Source organism: Solea solea, chromosome 6 (assembly GCF_958295425.1).
Source record: "Solea solea chromosome 6, fSolSol10.1, whole genome shotgun sequence".
NCBI lineage: Eukaryota > Metazoa > Chordata > Actinopteri > Pleuronectiformes > Soleidae > Solea > Solea solea.
The window spans coordinates 19,250,316-19,271,381 of NC_081139.1; the positions used below are offsets into that span (position 1 = coordinate 19,250,316).

General features: G+C 40.1%; 1 protein-coding gene across 1 annotated transcript; it reads right to left on the reverse strand.

Moving 5' to 3' along the window:
• Positions 1 to 12,287: 12,287 nt before the first annotated feature.
• slc48a1b (solute carrier family 48 member 1b) lies at positions 12,288 to 20,845 on the reverse strand. Its single transcript, XM_058630501.1, has 3 exons — positions 20,425 to 20,845; positions 16,176 to 16,343; positions 12,288 to 13,338 (listed from the first exon to the last, which is right to left on the reverse strand). The coding sequence occupies exons 1-3, from the start codon at positions 20,552 to 20,554 to the stop codon at positions 13,202 to 13,204; spliced, it is 435 nt and encodes a 144-aa protein (XP_058486484.1). The 5' UTR covers positions 20,555 to 20,845; the 3' UTR covers positions 12,288 to 13,201.
• Positions 20,846 to 21,066: the final 221 nt, after the last annotated feature.

Here is a 21,066-nt window from a genome sequence, read left to right on the forward strand (position 1 = left end):
TTATTTATTTTTTAAATACTTCAATATTGTCAATATCTCATGTTGTTGCAGCACAAAGTAGTTAAGACATTGAGGTAAAAAACAAAACTACCCCATGTAGTGGCTTACTGATAACATCCTATGGCTCAGTGGAAGGGAATTGGGCCCAATCCCACTTGGTCATTGCTAATTGGACGCTCTAAATGTGAGGGTTGCATCAGAAAGGGCATCCGGCGTAAAATTCTCTGCCAAATCAAATGTGCGGCTCATCCACAGTGGCGACACCGAGAGAGGGAGAGGACAAAAAAACAAACAAACCTGAATGTGATTCTTTGGTCGTTCACAGCCGAGGAAAATCAAACAGAAGGAGAAGAGCTAACTAACTAAATAATAATAGGTTAAATGACCCATCTTCTACAAAGAACACCTAACGTTACACTGAACAGGAAAATGAAAATGATATATTGCAGTGTTAAAACAAACTGTACCTACATTAAGTCTCACCTCACATTAAATCAACATCCTGTCTGATCTCAACAAGTCTGTGTAAAATAAAGTCGGCACCAAACACCATGACGTCCAATCTGTGTTCTTATGATGTCATCATTTTGGCATGTTCATCATCTCAATAAAATACAAACTAAAAAATAATATTTCCTATTTAAAATACATATTTTTAAATACATGAATCATAAACACTGCCCATCCCTGCCTGCAGTGTTTTCTCATCAGGATTTTGTCGTCTTTTGTATTCTTGGAGCACTGAGTCGTACAAGTGTGTGGGCACCAGAGAACTTCCTCAGATAACCTTGAGCAAGTGTCCATGTTTATCATCTTCTTTGCTGTTTCTTTTGACTGAGAGTGCGCCACCAACTGGACTGGAAGGTGTTGTGCTATAAGGAGCATGTACAGTCTTCACAGTCGTCATCCTTACGTGGATGCTCCTATGGGTGCAGAAAGTACGACCCTGGCCTTGTATTCAAAAGTTACACACCACACTTCTAAACACCTTCCCGCATCACTGCTGACGTCAGCAGTCCTCCTCCTCTGCGCAGAATCAGGAAGGGAGTGTAGACAGGACCCTAAATAACCCCTGACCTCAGTGGCCCAGTGACCTCAGTCTGCAGAGGTGAGAGAGCACCTAATTGTGCCATCCATGGCCTCGAGGCAGAGCCGACACATGTTCCACCTCCACGCCATGAACCCATCTGGGTCTGCAGCCACTTAAACAAATGTTCTACACGTTTGCAGTCATGACACAGCAGGCACGCTCCTCTTTGGGAAAATGACAACGCGTGGCTCAGGCTCATGACAGAAAACACCAACGAGAACAACAAACAAACTCAAACACTGACTAACTCTTACGTAAATCCACCTTTGAATCGCTGTTTCCCAGCAAACAGTCCATTTATACCGTCATGCGTCACAGTGACTCATGATGTGTGCATCACTGCAGAAAACTCCTGTGGGGAGTTTTCCGCTCCTCTGCGCTGCACTAACGTCTTTGATGACAGCATTCTTAATGATATCTTTTCGCATTTCAACGCCTCCAAAAGTATCCAAGTACAAATACTGCATTACTTTACCTGTACAACCGTACTGCGATGTCGTGTAACTTTTTAAGTGCAAACAAATGTTTGTTTCGCTGAACGTCAAATGAGTTCACACAATGATGATTAAGCCTTTCAGAGTCCACATGACTCTCTCTGTTGTGTTTGTTGGTATAGCTGTGTTTATATCTGCTGTCAACCAGCAAAATCCTGCGCCGCACACACAGGAAGTGATTTGATTATGCCAAGACAGACGGAGGCAACAGCAACGTAAAGTAAGACGACTGGAGTATGACTGAAAACATAAAAGACGTACTTTTAGAAGTGAATTCTACCCCCTTGAAAACCCAGTCATTCAGCAGGTGTGTACAGATAAGCGCTTCCTCAATCTTGTCTGATAGTTTTGCTTGACAGAGCCTGTTTTCAGATGGACACGTCATATACAAGCACTGTTACATCATTACTGAAGTACATCTGTCAGGTATCGGAACTTTGCTAGAGCCATTATTCCTCTGACAACTGACAACAACCGACAAAAAAATGTTTTACCCAATATTTGAATAAAAACATGTGTACTCACTTCCTGCTCCTCACATTCTCCACACAGGCTTGGTATTTCAGTTTTTAATGAATGTGAGAGCAATTATTTGACACAACATAAAAGACAAAACATCACAGAGAGGGAACATCAACTGTGGAGAGAAGGCGTGACAGCACACAAATGTGACCAGAACATTTCACATAATTGAGGAACAGATTCAGAGAAGAAAGACATTTCACACAAACAAAGAAAATACTCATTTGTGTGTCTAGATACTACTTAAGTACACTTCAGAGTCTGTACTTTACTGTTTGTAAAGAATGTGCGTCCTTTTGCAGCCTCTGTCGAAACACATGTTGCACGATGTTTGCACACAAAAAGACATTTTTCCAGCGTATTATTTACCAACAAACATTTCATGGATTGTAACGGAATCTCGAATCATCCTCTCCGAGCCGTTTGACAGCTTCTCGCCGACAATTTGGGTGTGATTGCGGCGGCATGTGAAGCGACGCATGTGCGGAGAGCGGCTCAGAAGAGTTTTGATGAGCCCCATGATTGCACTGGTTTACATTTCATTCGGAGAGCGACGCTGAATGGAAAGTAGCTTGATCCCAGTTGGGTTCAATCAACTTGAAAGAGAGGGAGAGAAAGAGAAAAAAACATATCTGGCCATCAAAGCAAGGCCATGGACAGAGACAGTGAATTATACAAGGTTGTATTTACATAACAGGCCAAGTCAACTCCAGGATTAACTGGTATTAGAATTGGGGTTTATAAGAGCTCTGGTGGAGACAGTGGAGGGACAGGAAAGTCATTGTTGCTGATGCTAATCTCGGGAGCTGCCGCTTACCTTTTAGAGAAAGCGTGGCTGTGTGCCATTACTATGGAAAAAATTAGCTAACAAAGCGAGTAGTCCAACAGGAATGTCGTGGCACATAGAAGAACAGAAGGGGAGAAGAAAGAGAGAGAGAGAGAGAGAGAGAGAAAAGGAGAAGAATAGGAAAAGGGGAAAAGAAAAGGAGAAGAAAGGGGGGAAAAAAAGTGAGGCTGTCCAAACAGAACCAGATGCAGGAGTGTGGAGGCTCGTTTGATCTCTGTCCTCATAGGCTGATTGATGTTGCACATTTCATTTCCTTGTCAGAGTCTTGACATAATGTTTCACTAAACACTCAGGTCCTGCTCTCCTCTTCGTTTTATTTCCAACGGGGTCATAATTAACCCTTTGTGCAGATGAAAACAGATCACACACATCACACACATATCACTGCATAACAGCATATAGGGGCTTACGCATGCACACACGTGGGAGTTGAATATCAAAGAAGAGCGATGTATTGTCTATTTCTGTCTCCGCACCATATGGTTCGGTCCCGACTGAAACGCGGCCCTGAGGAGTGGCCATGTTGGAACTTTGAAGTTCGGAAAAACAAAATCAGTTCGTAATGCCGTCACTCCAATTATCGTCATACACCAAGAAGTCAAAGCTCCACGGTGACGTACTCGGCTGGTAGGAACGCAACCGGTGTGACCAATCATAAGTGATGTGTTTGGAAATACACGCTGGCTCAACAAAAGGAACCAATCATCGCATTCCTCCTCACCTTCACCCTGGGAGTTTCTTCACCCTCCTGGCTGCTGTTATTGATGTTTGCACACAGCACACTATGCCCTCCCGTCCCCCCACCCCCACCCCTCATGCCCATCCTTCCACCGCTCCATCCCTCCATCCCTCCTGAGGAGCGTATAGTGGCACAAAGGCAGACATCTGGGACCCATTTCCCCCCTGGAGAAGCCCTTCCTGTGGGGTATCCACTTAGAGGGGTTCAGGAGGAGCGGTGTGGTGGGGGGAGGCTGAGGGGTGAAGGTATATGCTAGGTGGGGGATGGTTCGTGGTGATGGGACTGGGTGGGGTGAGGGGAAATTCTTGCAAACTATTAATGAGGGTAATGTTTTTTTGTTTTTTTTTATTGGGAACCAAAAGTGAACACAGAATCAATCTTCACCTGCAGTTTCTCACGGATATTCACTCAATCATTCAACATTTTGACAAATATGCTCTTTTGCACCAAGTTAGAGCACACTCATCTGCCACTTTATTAGGTACACCTGACCAATAAAGTGTCAGGAGCGGCACACACAGTGTGGTCTTCTGCTTCTGCTCATCTGCTTCAAGGTTCTACACGTGCGTCGGGAGATGATCGTTTGCATACCTTGGGTTTTAACGAGTGCTTTCTATCATTTTGATCCAGTCTGACCTCTTGCGTCAACATGACATTTTCACATTTTTATCTTTTGAGGACCGCTCTCCGTAAATTCTACAGATGATAGTTCGTGAAAATCACAGTTTCTGAAAAACTCAGTCCAGCCCGTCTGGCACCAACAGCCATGCCACGTTCAAAGTCCCCTCAAAAACTGTCGTGCATCATGTTTAAATATAAACAAATGTCTGTTCCATTCAAACTATTAAGTTTAAGCAATTCTGATTAAGCCCATCAGATCCACATGACTTTTTTTGTGTGCTTCTCCACACAGCAGTGCTCAGCTCTCATTGTTGCGATGTGATTTTCCAGCGCCGCACACAGGAAGTGATGCGTTTCATGTCAAAACAGATGAAGATGACCACTGTGCTAGTAAAGACAGCCACAAACAGGTCAGAGTTTGACTAAAAAAGACAAAGAAGCGCCCATGAAGAGTTTTAGAAGAGAAAACCCAGTCGTTCAGCAGTTTTGACAGAATAAACACTTGTCTCTGCCCGTCTCTGTGCTGCTGCTGCACACACACAAACGCTCCCTCACTCAGGACTGATAGTTTTGCTTTGATAAAGCTCATTTTCAGATGAATGTAGCCTACTAATAGTTATATCATTTCTGTTCATGAAGACCAAACAGAGGCAGAATAACAACAACATCATCAACAGTTACACACTGCAGCTTTAAACCACCCTTTTCCCTCATTTTGATGCCCAGTCTGAGCTTCAGAAGGTCGTCTTGACTTTGTCTACATGCACGGAGTTGCTGAATTTTGCTCTAATAAACAGTTTAACAGGTGTGCCTAAAGAAGTGGTGATCATATAATACCACTTTCAAGTTAAAAGCTGGTTTGACCATTAGCACAAAGACAAGAAACTGTCTTGATGTGAGAGTCAACAACTGTAAAACGCTTTTTTTTTAAAAAGCTGTTATAGTGGGTTAGTCACTTCCCAGACTATGAAGTCAACCGTTCCAAGTGATGAATCTGAAGGGGAGCACAGAAGCATGTTTACATAATGCAAAAGTTATTCTAACTTATATAACTGACATGTCAGCGTGGATGAGGTCTACTTAACGGCCCTGCAAAGTCATTTTCTTGATGAGATTTCTGAGCAGTTGGATCCAATGTAAACATCGTTCAGCCAAAGTTAGAACAGATCTGGTGTTTTTTGTCTCGGGCCCTGCGCTGGTTTGGGCTGGAAACAAGTCAAGTCGAGTGGCTTCAGTTGTGCCCGTAGGTAGATTTGTTTTGCAGTTTCCAGACAGATGCATGGACAAACCTCTTACAGGCGGCACCGACATGACAAACATGATAAACCGTGAAATAGAAACATGATAAAGCCAGTGAAATAAAGCGGCACGCTCCCTGTGCTTTGACCGTGTTTGTGCTGCACACCCACACTCTAATCCTCAATCACTCAGCCATTTAAATTAAGATTGTTGCATATTTTGTCACGTGATTCGGTTTCAAAGAAAGGAACACATGAGATTATAGAAATAACATTTTCAGAGGTTAATGGGCAAATAGAACATTTGAACCTCTACAGTTCCATAACAACGGGTATAAGCTCCATTTGACGAGGTCATGCCGATGAGTATCGTACATTTTTGTGTAATTATTTGTATGTTATTCACGTATAAAACCGCAATCTTGCATTGAAAACACTTCCCTCCCCCCACAGCGTGCAAGCCTGTATTATTCTTACTTAGCTCTGACTTATCCTCCCATACTTGACTGTAATTTATCAAAATATTTAGTGCTCAAGCTTCCTTCAAATGTCCCTGCTTTCATGTGTAATTTAGCCAATATCCTGCTCTGGCTCTGATTACAGTGTTTAAGTGCTGAGGTCCATTCATGGCACATTACTAACAGTCCCAGTGGAGCTCACAGCTGAGCTGGGGACACATGTACGCTGCGCTGTGGTGCTCGCTGTGCAGCAGGTTGTAGACTGTTGTGTGGCTGGAGGTGGAACAGCCAGTGCATGAGGGTAAACAAGCTGACGTCCACTCTGTGGAACCAGCGTTTTTGTAATTACCTCGACAAATAAAGGAACTCTTTATGTCAAGTTGTGCCTGAAAATAGTTAACTAATCAACTATGAACTAGTTTTAAGCCTTTAATTAGTAGACATTTTGGGTTGCCGTGTGTCCCAGATAGTCAGACTTTCCTCCATTAAACATTTATGAGACGTGTTAAGGAGGGTTTTATATGTATGGGGTTTATAATAATTATAATTTATAATATAAAGATATGGGGACATCTCAGTGTTTATTGCTCATCAATATTTTATAATTATAGCAGGAATTATATTGTTAATTTTGTGTACGTACACCATAAGCCTGCACTTGAAGGCACCAGCAGGAAAATATCACAGGGTAAGAAATATCCTGATAAATAGAGAGACACTGATTAATCAGGGATTAATAATTAATGACATTCATAAATAATGTTTAGTTATTGGCTGATTATTTCTTATTTACATTACATGTCATTACATCATTATTTAACCAAGTTTACACATTTTTGTTCTGAGAAACTTGATAAAAGCCCCCCGACACACACAAACTTTACTTTAATGTAAAACTACTATTAAAGTGAAGCACTTAGTAAAGTTCTGTGTATCATTTGTTATTTTAAAATTGTTGTTTTATCAGATCAAAGGGGAAAAACAGTCGAACGTATGAGCCAAAGAAAATCATGGAAACAGGAAAACCCATAATAGTTTAATACGTAAAACTATTAGAATAAAAAAATACTATTTTCTTTGTCATTATTAATATTAGCAATTTTATTAAACATGCAAAAATATACAAATAGGTATTTTTTGTTGTTCTAAATCTTTCGGTTTTAGTAAATTCATCATAAACTATAGCAGTATTTTCTGCCACCAACATAAATATTAGTGAGATGATAGTAAAAACATTTTTGCAAAATAATTTCCTATAAGACAGAGTGGCAAAGATTATTTCTGAGGTTTTAGATGCAAGTTGTGTATGATTTTTCTTCAGGACACACACAGGATGTGTGTGCGTGTGTGTGTGTGTGTAAGGTTCCTCAGTTTTGTTGCGTCATATCATGTCCATATGGGCAAACAGCTGGTCATGTGATCTCCGGGTGCATGTGATAATGTGATGCAGGGGCTGCACATGAGACGAACAGCTGGACAGTAACTTATATCGGGCTGAAGGAGAAGAAGAAGAAGAAGAAGAAGAAGAAACCTGACCTGCTGCTCGCATGTTTATCACAACCTGCGCTTTAAGTGCTGATTCATACTTTTACACCGCTGACACTAATCAGCCAGACAGAGGGATCGTGATGTCACGTGTAGTAAATCACCACATGACAGTCGCTCTTCTCTGCTGACTCAGCTGTTTAAACTCAGCATAGGTTTTTATCTAATTAGAGTGTCAGCAGATCACATCCAGTGTAAACTTCAGAGATGAGCTCATTATTGCCTGAAGAAAAAAAAAAACTTGAATAAGAACTTGTGAAAAAAAAAGAAAAGAAATGCCGACAACCATGAAATATACACACACCGGACACTTTCTCGGGTACACAGGCTGCTGCTGTTTCCCCGTCTGACTCAAGGTGGTGGTTATTGAGTTATTTATACCTTTTGCATTATTTCAAAGTAGTCTGGCCTTTCTTCTCTGACATCAACTAGAATTTCCACCCAGAAAACTGCTGCTCACTGGATATTTTCCTCTTTTCCGGACCCTTCTCTGTAAACCCTTGTGATGATTGTGCGTGAAAATCCCAGTAGATCAGCAGTTTCTAAAAAAAACCACTCAAATCAGCACAAGTGGCACCAACGGCTGTGCCACGTTCAAAGTCTTTTAAATCAATTCTCCTTGATTCTGATGCTCAGCATGAACTTAAGGAGCTCGTCTTGACCGTTCCTAAACGCACTGAGTTGCTGCCATGTGATTGGCTCATTAGATATTTGCGTTAACAGGCCGTCGTGAGAGTATATGAGTGTATAAAAACAACACAGGGGCTTCAGCAGCAAAGCCTCAGTCTTTGCTGCAAAATGTGTGAATATCTGGAAATTCTAGGAGCAGTGGAAAACATTTTTTGGCCTTCAGTGAAAAAAGAAAAACTACCTAAACCCCAGCACACCACAAATCAATTTCTTCAGATAAGAAGCTCGGCAGTGAGTCAAACACCACAGTCTCCAACTTCACACTTCAAATAGTGGTTTCTGGAAACGGTGTCAACCTGGGATCTCCAGAATTAGGCCCTATCACGCATCCAAGTCCCGTCAAGCAGACAGTGCAGCGCTGTCTGCAAGGTAGAGAGGAATTTCTGCATTTCTGTAACAGAGCTATTGCATTAGGAACATCAACAGAGCCAGCTTCAAAGGGGTACGCCTTCACATTGAATCAATTCCCATAGATTAGATGACCTTACCAAAGTTACTTTGCGCTAACGTTTCTTTATGGTTCCTCAAATCCCTCGCTCTGGTTCTGGTTCCCCCTGTGAAGCCACTTCAAACAGCCTCTGCCATGGCATATCCCTTTGTGCTCTAAAAGAGCAAATATGTGTCTCCCTAAAATGTTTCAGATGCGAGCTTGCAGTGGTCCCACAGGCACGGACAGCATCGTGCTCTGAAACACAAGAGTCACGGAGGAAGAGAGAGGGGAAAAAAAAAATGTACAACCCAGAAAACACAATAGCTGATTGTAAAGGTAGGGCATCGTCAGACCTGTGTGCTTGCAGAGTAAAGGTAGGGCGACCATTGCACTGGGAGGAGAGAGTCTGACTTAGTGATCAGAGAAGATGATAAAGAGATGATGAGAAATGGAAAAAGCAAATAGTGTGGGAGAAATCCTGCAGCAGTGAATCAGTGTGGCACTAGAAGAGATGTGAGAGGAGTGGGGGGTTGCAAAGGTCCAGAAACATGTGTTTCAGTTTGTAAATAAAACAGTAAATTGCTATGAATATTGCTTAAATATCTGTGGGCTTTGTACCACACTTAGCGGAAGTTCTTCGGAAATCATTCAGGGACTGCCTTCTTTAAAATGCCACAGCAGCTTCTTAATGTCAGAGGCCATCTGTTTCTCCACCAATTCAAGATGTTTGCTTTTCATTTATCTTTTTTCCCCCCTCTCTTCTGAAGCTTCTTTTTTTAGATCAGTTCTTTCATTTTTTTTGTATTATTTATGCCAATTTTTCATATTTCACAATTGAAAGATGTTCGCCGGCACGCAGACACAGAGCTGTGAATCGCTTTTCACCTTTTATCAGGACTCAAACGAACACACTCCTTGTCCTCGGAGAGTTCCGTGGATCTCGGGAGCCTTTAATTGTCCATTTCTATTTCACTCCTGTCAGGTTGAAGGTTGATATCACTTTTATATTACACCCAAATGCCACGTTGTGAGGTAACCCGTCCACTGCTTGTCAACTCTAATATCTAATCAGCCAATCACATGGCTGCAACTCAGGGTATTTAGGCAGGAAGACATGTTGAAGACGACCTGCTGAAGCGGGTCTGTGGAAGAACGTTGATTCACTCGACTTCGGTGCCAGTCGAGCTGAGTATTTCAGAAACTGATGATCTTGTCGTGCAGAAGCATCAGTGTGCAACAACTATTCCCCACGAGTAAAAATGCCTTGTTGATATCAAAGGTCAAAGGATAATCTCAAAAGTAACTCAAAGAAAATCTCATTGCAGCGAAAGTAAGTGGTCGAATATTTCTGAAAGCAGCACAAGACCAAACCAGGTGACACTCCTGTCCCTGTGTACCTAATAAAGTGACCAGCGGCAACTTTAAGTAAAATAATTAGCAATTACAAATACATTTTAAAAATGTAAGAATGAGGCAGACAGGCCTGTTTAATTATTGGATCATTATAACTTAGAAGAAACAAGCAAATTGAACCTAAAATGACGCATCATCTCATTACAATAGATTATACAATTACTGGCCACTTTATTAGGTACACAGGACACATACTAAAGTGCTGTGTAGTCAGATAGATTTTCTGCATTTCTACACGTTGGTTTAGCAAGTGTTAAAACTTAGTTACTGTTTCCAAACTGCTGCTGCTGCCGCCGCCTTTTTTTTTTTTAGCATTTTGAACCAGTCTCAATGTTCTACTCTGACCTCTGGCATCAACAAGGCCTTTTCTGCTGCTCACTGGATATTTTCTCTTTTTCTGAACATATCTTTGCAAAGACGGCCGTGTGTGGAAATCCCAGTCGATCAGTAGTTTCTGAAAATACCAGCTCACCTGGCAGCAACACCCACGCCATGTTCAAAGTCACGTAATTTACCTTTCTTCCTCAGTCTAACGCTTGGGTTGTTTTTGACCGTTGTATACACGACTAAGCGCTGTGAGTTGCTGCCATAGAACTGGTTGAGTAGATATTAGCATTGACAAGCAGTGGAACAGGTGTACCTAATAAAGTGGCAGATGTATTGATCCAAAAATCATTCAAAGACAGATAGATAGTTTAATGTTTTCCTCTTGACATACGAAAAAAACTTAAATCACACCTCAGAACTTTTTAATTACAGCAGTTTTCTTCTGCGTCAGCACTTTTAACAGACGTAGCTGAGTGAAAAGTACTTGTTTCAACTCTGTGCTTTGATGGCGACTCATCAGGTGTGAGTGTGATCAGGTGGATGTGACATGTGGTATGGCAGAAAAGAATAACCCCCCCCCCCCTCCCGTAAAATTGTTTGATACCGCCTTTGATACAGCAGCTCCTCAGAATCTAATTGTACAGGATGTTTAGTATATTATGTTATTTGAATGTCTAAACTATTATTTCCAGTCTCACCGCACTCAGCCAGACTGCCAGTCAACACTGAGACAACTTCCTTCCTTGATTTTAGTAGAAAGCAGTACCATAATTGAATGAAACAAGAGCCCTCCCTCCCTTTATATACCGCACAAACAACACACATACATACACACACACACCCAGGCGCGCGCGCACACACACACACACACACACACATTTTACAGGATGGTGTATAAACTTAATAGGATGCATTTGGTTCCAAAGCCCCCAGCTTGCTCAGTGGAAAGTGAGCTGGATTGTTTTTCAGTTTCTTAATGTCGAACTTTATAACGGCCAGATAAAAAAAATGTTGCCATGGTGATTTAACCACAACATTGCAATTACCTTGATGCAATGAGACTCTAGGGGCTCACAAACAAACCATTGTAACACAATTAAGATGTAAGTACCACCAAAAAAATGTACTTAAAAACAAGAGAGGAAGGAGGAAAGCAACACAAGAAAGTGAAATAATGGTAGTGTCTTCAAAGGTCCTGAGCCAGAGACACTGTGACAGACTTGGGTTTCTTCGTTTGTTTTTTTCCCCCCTCAACAGCTGCGAGACACAAATTATCCACCAATATGTTAATGAGTTATAATGCACCAAACAATGTCATAATTCTGCCACATATTTTTCACATCAACTTCAAAGTCTATCAGGCAGCTACCTCAACAAAATCATACAGCAAAACCTCACAGCGCACACAACCCCCACCTTCTCTGAGAGGGACAAAACGTGGATGGATGGTATAATTGCCTCACTTCAAAGTGCAGGTTATTGGTCTGCATTTACTGTTGCGATTGCAACGCTGTGGGGTGTTTTTTCTTCATAAATGTGGCTCGGGTGGGTGGGAAAAGTGGTTCATTCCTCTCAAGGCACAAATCCCACTTAAATGCCCCAACACTGACCCACATGACCCAGACGAAGGGGGGGGGGGGGGAAATAACGTGTACAACCTTCAATCTGCTTCCTTCTTGTCACTTTCTCACGTTACATGAACATCACGAGGAAAATAATAACAGGGTTTTGTCTTTGCTGTTGCTTTTCTTTGACGAAGAAGTAGAAAAAAGTCACTTTTATAGGAACAGAAACTATAAAAGATGTCGACACCGTCTTTCTTATAAAAGAGGAAACTGCTTTTGTTTCTAAAAATGCACCCGCACACAGGAGATGTCAAAAAACATATTTTTTATTTAACAGACAGACAACGCTCCATCAAGTGATACGCAATTTCATATTCATTTCCAAAATGGCAGTAACCAGATATAAACATTTAAAGGCGAACAAAATTCAGGATTTTGACACGGATAAAATAATTATGGAACAACATAAACATAAAGTGTTGTGCATCTTCAGATTTATCTCAGTTTAATGGTTTCTCATGTGGTCATTTTGATGAAAAATAATAATAATAATAATTATAATAATGAAAAAATCAATCTTAACATTGAAGATGCCCCTTTATGGTTCAGAAACTGATTAAATGAGGACATGTGGTTTGTATTTGTAATTGCACATGAACCCATTAACTGTAACGTTGCAGGGTTTTGAGATAATTTGTTGCTGTTGCTTTTAAAAGCATTGTTTTTCACACACACATATCTAATTGCACTGGTACAAGAAAACCTACAAAACACAGAAAACACACAGTAATACCGTACAGTTGGGATGTCAACCACAGGTACAGTTCAGTTCATGCTGTATTTACTTGATGGACAAATGGCTCCCTCTAGTGGCTACAACTGCCACTGGCAACATGTGGAGATGACTCGCATCACTGGTTAGAAATCATGAAAACTATTTCAATTGTTTTGTCAGGAAGAATGTGTGCAGATGCAGAACAAAACAGAGGAAAAACCTTCAAGGGTCGAGGGACACGAGACAGATTTGTCTGTGAAGTCGGCAACAAATCCCGCTCACAAGGCAGAGGAGGAGGTTTTGGGAGAGACTGCTCGTCCACAAATATTTCAAACTCTGCCGGGATTCCTCCTCAGGCGTCCTGCTCCTTCTCCCGCGCTGTGACACTATCGTGCGGGGAAGTGAGCACAGTAATTGTGCTGTAGAGTCTAAGAGTGTTGAACGGCCTCAGAAGTCACTGAGGATGCTGATGTCGGCAAACTCTTTGCGGTAGCGGTGAGCGCTTACGGCGAGCAGGAAGGACCACTTCAGGCTCATGAAGCTCCACACACAGGACAGGTAGAGACTCTGAGGGTCAGTCAGTGCTGTGGGGGGAGGAGACACATCAGCACTGTGATGCAGAGCAATACAGTGCACACTCAAGTAAAAGAAACACTATTTTCATAACATTTTTATTTACGTACAAGTAAATGTACTGGTCTAAAAATGTACTAAATTTAAAGTAAAAAAAAGGAGCTTGTTTAAAATTTACTTAATAGTAAAAGTTACTTTTTTTAATAAGGTTCTTTCTTGTGTTGTGCAAAAAGGACAAGGGCACACAAATCTCACATGAATTGTTTTTAAATAAAGGCAAACCTTAACTAATTACAGTGCTGACAAAATAAAATATGAAAACTAGAGCTGAAACGAATAATCGATTACTAAATTAATCGACAACCATTTTGATAATCGATTAATCGGTTTGAAGCTTTTTTCATGATTAAAACAAGATTTCCAATTGTTTAAGCTTCTTCAATGTGAACATTTTCTTAATTTCTTTGCTCTGGATAACAAATAAATCAGTCAAAGTTAATCATTTTAGCTTGTGGACAAAAGACATTTGAGAACATCATCATTTCCAAGTTCGACAAACACCGATCAACATTTTTTAAGGTTTTCTGATATTTTATGGACCAAATGATTAATTGAGAAAATAATCGACAGATTAATCGATTATGAAAATAATCGTTAGTTGCAGCTCAAATGAAAACACTCATTGTGTGAACTGTTGGGGTTCTCTGCTCTCCTGATGTTGTCTATGTACAGTGCCTTGAGATAATGTATGTTATGATTTGGCGCTATACAAATAAAATTGAATTGAATTGAATAATAATGTATCAGTCAGAATGGCTCAAATGTCACCAATGCTTTAACTTTCTCACTCACTCTAGGACTTTAATTAGCGCCAATTCACCTGTCCACATTCATTCACCTGTCCTCATCATTCACCTGTCCTCATCATTCACTGCCAAAGTTTCCGGTGCATGATTTTTATTTAGTTTTTTTTATTTTGCCAACATTTGTTTTGCTCATTAAAGGATGTGATTAAAAATGTAGCAAAGTACAGTACTTCAAAAATAGATTTTAAAAATTACTTAAAAAGTACAAGTATACAAAAACCTACTCAATTACAGTAACGCAAGTAAATGTAAATCATTACTTTCCACTGCTGCTAATCATATGAAGCCAACTGTTCAGTACAGAGGTTTTTCTGCCTGGAACAGTTTACAGATCCGTGCTGCAGGTGCACCCTTGGTAAACTGCCCATGAACATCCTGGAGGTGTGTGCTTATAGGTCACATCTTCAGGCTTTACAAAATGCATTTTGTAAATGTTGAGTGTACAAATGTTATGTGTTGTCGAGTCACATGGAGTAGCGATAAATGTGCAGTCACAAAATAGACCGTTTTTTTTAATTTTATTTTTGTTCACAAAAACAATCAGATTTAAAAAATTTGTAGTACTTGCTCAGGTGTGTTTATATAGTTGGTGAAAATGATTGCCTATAGGTTGTGCTAGAAAAAGCATATAAGACACCCTATATATTATTCCTACAGCCTCGGTACATAAGTTTTAACATAGTAATGGAAAAAAAGCAGCCTAAATGCTGTTTTCTAAGGGTTAATATTAAACAGATCAAGAATAAAGTCTACCACTCACAGGGAGCTGGAGTCCTGCGTCCACAAATACATACACACAGAGATAAACGAGCATTCACTCTCCTGAAAGGTCATTTGAGTTTGAGGCCCCTGATTTAGAACGTCCAGTTAACCTCTGTATGTTTTTAGACTGTGGGAGGAAACTGGAGCAAACTCACGTGCACACGGGGAAAACATGCAAAGTTCATACAGAAAAGCCCTCGGCTCAAATGGGATTCTAACTGGTGAACTTCTTACTGTGAGGCAACTGTGCTATCCACTACTCAACCATGTGGCAATAGGAGTAGTACTTTTTTAATTTGTTGTTCTTAGAGGTGATTCTTTTTATTTAAGAGGTATAAAACTTGTGTGAAATTATTTTAATTTGGCAGATATTGAAGATAAAATAATTATAAGCATATAATATGTATATACTGTAAGTAAAAATCTTGAGTTTTGATGCTAACTAAAGGCTACCTAGGTTCTCTAACAGTGAGGGATATTCACCCATAAATGTCACTAAATTTTACAGTGTACCTTTAATTCAGCTGTTTTTCCCCTTATAAGATTTATTATTAAGATAACTGTGTTTTTTTGCAATCATTGTTCTCATTTGTGTTCCTGTGTGTTCTATTTTATTGTTTTATTCTCAAGTAATTAATGTACTGTATGTTTATGACGTGGACCCCAGGAAGATCAGCTGTGACTATTTCACATTTCAAAAATAATTGATATTTATTTCTAAAGAAATAACTCAAGGGTAACGAAAAATAATCATAGTAAACTTTGTTAATATAGCACCTTTCAAAAAAAAACAAAAAACACAGTAACACATTGCTTTATAGGACACATAAAAAAGCAATAAGACACGGACATGATCGTCAGAACATAAAACAGAACTGTTTCACCATAAAAGCATTCGAAGGTTTTGGATAGTAAAACTGAGGAAGATTAAACATTCAAGGAAGACAGGTGTAGATTTTATTATGGGAATTTTTGTAAGTGGCAAAAATCTGTTTTCCCTTCTGTCACTGCTGGCAGCCTTTACCTCATACAACCACACAACACAACCTGAATTATCCCTTATTATAATGTACTTCATTGTGACAATTTAATATGATATGTGTTCAATTTTAAACTATACTATTATAACCTGAATACAGTGTAAACACACGGTGAAGAGTGGACACACTCACACACGTTTATCATCACGTGAAACACGAGGGCAGCGGAGAAGAACTTACATTCTCTGTTGCTGATGGCAACAGACAAGAAGACGATGAAGGCCACGAATGCCAGCAGAGAGAAGAAAATCCCGATGAAGAAGAACAACTTGAGGCCCTTCAGCCACGTTCTCCAGTAATCCTGCAGGTACATGATGTGAGTGATCAGGGTCCAAAGTGCCAGCACACCTGATTCATGGACACAAAAACAGAGACATGAGTCCAAGTAGTTTTCTTTCTTTATTTATTTATTTTTCAAAGAGGTTTTAGAAATCTAGATATCTTTAATCCTTTAACACCTAAGCTTTAAAACGTCCGTCTGGACACAAAAAAAAACACAAAACGTTTTATTGAAAAAAATATTTTGCATGTTAAATTTGAAATTTAAACAGTATAAAACATGTTCAAAACAAATGTGCACATTGGCAGCAAATGCTGTCTGCATTTATTTATCAAGGTAACTCAAGTTCAGTATCACCACACTCGGTGCTTCACTTTGAATATAAAAAATAAAACCCTCTTAGGTTAAAAAAAACAAACAAGAGTGACACTGGTTTGGAGTAATTAACACAACTATAATTTATTAATTGTATCGTGTTACATGTGTTTGAATAATAATGAAGCACAGGCTATTCCAAGGTGGTGGGGGAGGCGGGCCCAAATAAATGTTCCGATTAGGGCCCCCATAAAGACTAGGGCTGATTTGAACACAAACAACACACTGTCTGTATCTAGCAGCTTTTTGTTTTTTAATTATGAATTCAAGAACAGTTTCAGTACTGGACTGCACATTTTGAAAGTATTGCATTGAAAATCTGACATAAAAACAATACGCACATATTCAAGACACTGATTCTCAGACTTTGTCACCAAAGTGACAAAAGTTGTTCTTCTCTGATCAGTTTAAGGCTGTAAAGCTTTAAACTGATCAGTGGTTCACTGTGACTTAAAGCTGCAGTGTGTAACTGTTGGTCATTTAGTTGTTTTTAAAATTATTCTGGTTATAGTAAAGGTTATGTTAATCAAATAGTTGTTTTATTTAAACACTTATTCAAACTGTTACATTGAACCATCCCACATGTTACATACTGCGTTTTTAAAGCTGCAGTGTGTAACATTTGGTATTTATTTGTTTTGTTTTTTTCTGTTCTTGTTGCTGCTGTTCTGCTTCTGCAGATCTTTGTGAACATCAACGGAACTTCATCATAGAAATGGCTCAGTCAAGAAATACTATCAGCGCTGACTGAGGGAGCAATTGTGTTTATACAGCAGCAGCACAGGGGTGGGCGGGGACAAGAAGCTGTCGCCGTCTGTCTTGAGAATGTCACTGGGCGACAGAATGTAGTACGAGAATGTAGTATGACACTTGTTTATAATAAACGTTATGAAATGCAGTTTTAATCAATGTAACTGAATGCAGTTACTTTCACAGCATCACCTGTGTCTGATGACGACCCACTTCACCTACTGGTCTGTGTTACAACTACAGTGTCGGTGATCAGGGCCTTGCTAGTCTAACATTTTCAGCTGCAGATCATCGTGACACAGCATGTTGCCAAATGCTGAATCAGTGAATCTCACTTCTTTCTTTCTTTCAGATGACTCCTCTTTTACACAATCATAATCTGTGAAGCTGCGACACATTCCACACACTTTTCGTCGAGTCATGAATGTGAAACTGCGATGAAAGGACCTGAACTGTATCTGTGTTTTTCTGACAGGAACTTCTGCTTTAACCTCAGTGCTGAAAGTGAATGTTTGGTGCAAAAAAGTTTTGTGAGTGAAGGGTGAACACAGAATGCCAAAAATGCCACACTAGCTCATTTCACACTCCAATTCACCATCATTTAGGAACCTGAACTATCTCTTCACTATCCTGCTATGGCCTAGACTGCTGGGGGAATTCCCATAATGCAATGAGTGCTCCCTCTCTCCTTCTTATGTATATAACATTATAACATCACACTAAACTCGCTTCCCTGGTTTGTGCTTTTCCTCCCTTTCCTCATTCTGCAGGTACCTGTAGCTCCAGGGCTGCAGGATCAAGATACAGACCTAATGCTATTATTATTATTAGTAGTAGTATTAATAATAATATTAAGCCAGGATTCCCACATTTTCTTTGGGGAGAAGGAGATCTTGGTATTTGCATTTCCCAGGCATCACGTCATTTGCTCTCTCTTGCTTATCGTTACTCGCTCATTTTTCTGCATGGAATCTCACGTCAACGGCGGAGAGCGCTGCTAGAAATTAGAACTGGACATTTGTTCTGCGTAGGTCTAGTCTACGTACATTAAGGAATGCAGGACATGAAACAGTAGGTGACGTCGTAACAAAAAGGGGAGACATTTACCTAAATATAAACTTAACATATTTCTTGCACAAAATTCAAGCACTTGCAATGACCTGGGTCTATTAAAGGCAATTTTCCAAAACTTTCAAGGGCATTGAAATGTTTTTCAAATTCGCAAACATTCAAGGGTTTCAAGAACCCTGATAACCTCTCATTAAATATGATACGAGTATAATTTTACTTGAATTCGTGCTACTGCTAATATGAATAAAACTATTCTACTGTAAAAATAATATGATAATCTTTACAACCACTCTGACAGTGACTTATATATAGAGTTGTTCCGATTCTGATACGAGTATCGGAAAGGCCTCCGATACTGCTGAAAATGTGGGCATCGGTATCGGCGAGTACTGGAGTCCATGCACCGATCCGATACCACGTAATTTATTAGAGCTCCGTTAGCTCTGACACGGTTCTTCGCCGCTCGGAGTATGATATTTTTATTTTTTTTATAACACACTGGTATCGGTATCGGTACTCTGTATCGGCCAATACCCACAGCACAAGTATCGTAATCGGTATTGGGAAGGAAAAAATGGTATCGGAACATCTCTACTGATATATGTCTACTCCTGGTATCGGTCCTCTGTCCCTACACTTAGATTATCTTCTCAACAACTGAATCCATCACTCACTGAAAACTCAAATGCATCATGCTGCATCAAAGCTGTGGAACACTCTCCCATTCTACTGCTGTAAATCCAATTGTCTTTTCACTCTTGCTTTTAATCCTGATGCTCATGTTGTCATCAATCTGACTGAACAGGGTGCATTTTATCAATGAGGGTAACTGATCTTTGTATTTGTGAGTGAGAAAGTACCATTTTTATCTGGGGCCCAGCCATCAGTCTGATCTTTAGTGTGTTGAAGCACTAAAACTGATAACAGTACATCCTGTGTTCGGATGAGTGTGGAGATTATAGATATAAACATGCAAACCTCAACAGCAGTACAAAGGTTACAAACATAGATAGTTAATGCAGCCTGTTGCCTTTAGGCTTCTGTTGTAACGGCGTCACGTCTTCTAGTGCAGTTTGTATTCATTTAAGTACAGTACAAAGTTCACCTTGTAGCAAAAGGGGTGAAACACTCAAACATTATGGTAAAATGCTTCAAGACGGTGTTTCTTTAGCAAGTTTGCGGGACCAGAATCACAAAAAAGGTTGTGACAACAGCAAACATCCATATATATATTATACCTAATATTATTTTGAATTGGTGAAGGGATGATTTCCAAGAGATGTTTGGTAATTAAATAATAATTTTTGCATGATATTTAAAATAAGTACACTAAAAGGTTGGGAAAATACTGTAGAAAATGTCATTGGGGACCCAAAATAAGACTCCTGTGACCCATCTGTGGGTCCCGACCCAGTCTTTGCGGATCAGGACTAAAAACATCCAAAAAATGCTGCTGTGTGCTGCATAGTATTTCTATTTAAACATTTTAAAAACAGTGACAAGGCCAGATTAATCCATAGAATTGACTTTCACACCTGCATCTTTCAGTCTACTACACATTTGAATGTTCTTTTCTTTGTTCTTTCAGTAAGAAATGCAAGGGAACAGGTAAAGGTGCTGTTTTACTATTATTCTTAAATATTTCTCAACCCTATAATGCTTTTTATTACCAATGTTATTAACTTTCATAAACATGATGCTTTATTAGCCTTCTGCAGCAAACCCAGACTTAAAGCTATGTGACTGAATTGATTGACAGCTGTATGAGTTCAGTTGTTCCTGCTGCTCTTTTGTTTTCAACTGTGGACTCAGATCTGTGTCTTTTTAAAGTGGTGAACGATTGGAACATGGACACCCATGGACAACGTGATGACAGGACAAAAACATTGAAGGACTGGTACAAACCGCAGAGGACAGAGGACAGAGGAGCAGCAGCAGCAGTGTTTTGTTTACCTGACAGTCCTCCCATGGCTGCAGTCCACGGCTGTTTGAACACGATGTTCCACACCACGAAAGCGGAGAAGCCCATGAGCAAACCGCACGACGCGTAGCCGACGCTAATGTACGTTTTATTTACGGCCATATTTACGAAAACGAAAACAAAAAGGCGGCGCGATGAAGAACAGAGACACACAACGACCGAACGACAGCCGAGAGAGAGTGAGAGTGAGTGAGAGACACAGGGAGAGAGAAAGCGAGAGAGCGAGTGAGTAAGAGACAGAGAGAGAGAGAGAGAGAGAGTTGTTTCAAAACAACTGCATCCGGTCAATCTGAAAACACGTGGCTGCTGAATGTGTGTTCTGCTGACTAATGGTTGTTGTCATACACAAACACACACAGGGTGAAGAAGTGTGAATCATGACAAAGCGTTTTCTTCTTTTTCTGCTGAAATTCAGAAACACACAAACGTCACTGACGACATCTGCTCACAGCTGCAGCTCTCTGACGTGATGAGCTGACACAGCGCCCCCCACAGGAACAGAGGACGCCTGAAAGAGCTGATAATGAACGACGTTATACAACTAATAATTGTATTACATTAAAGTGAGTCAATCATTTATGGATTAACTTGGTGATTCTCTGTAGTATTTTTGA

Excerpts from the sequence above, each read along its gene's own strand:
- slc48a1b (XM_058630501.1), bottom strand. The coding sequence starts at position 20,554 with ATGGCCGTAAATAAAACGTACATTAGCGTCGGCTACGCGTCGTGCGGT. Across the intron at positions 16,344-20,424 it reads AGCCATGGGAGGACTGTCAG|GTGTGCTGGCACTTTGGACC; the intron begins GTAAACAAAACA and ends TCCATGAATCAG. Across the intron at positions 13,339-16,175 it reads TGCCATCAGCAACAGAGAAT|CACTGACTGACCCTCAGAGT; the intron begins GTAAGTTCTTCT and ends CTCCCCCCACAG.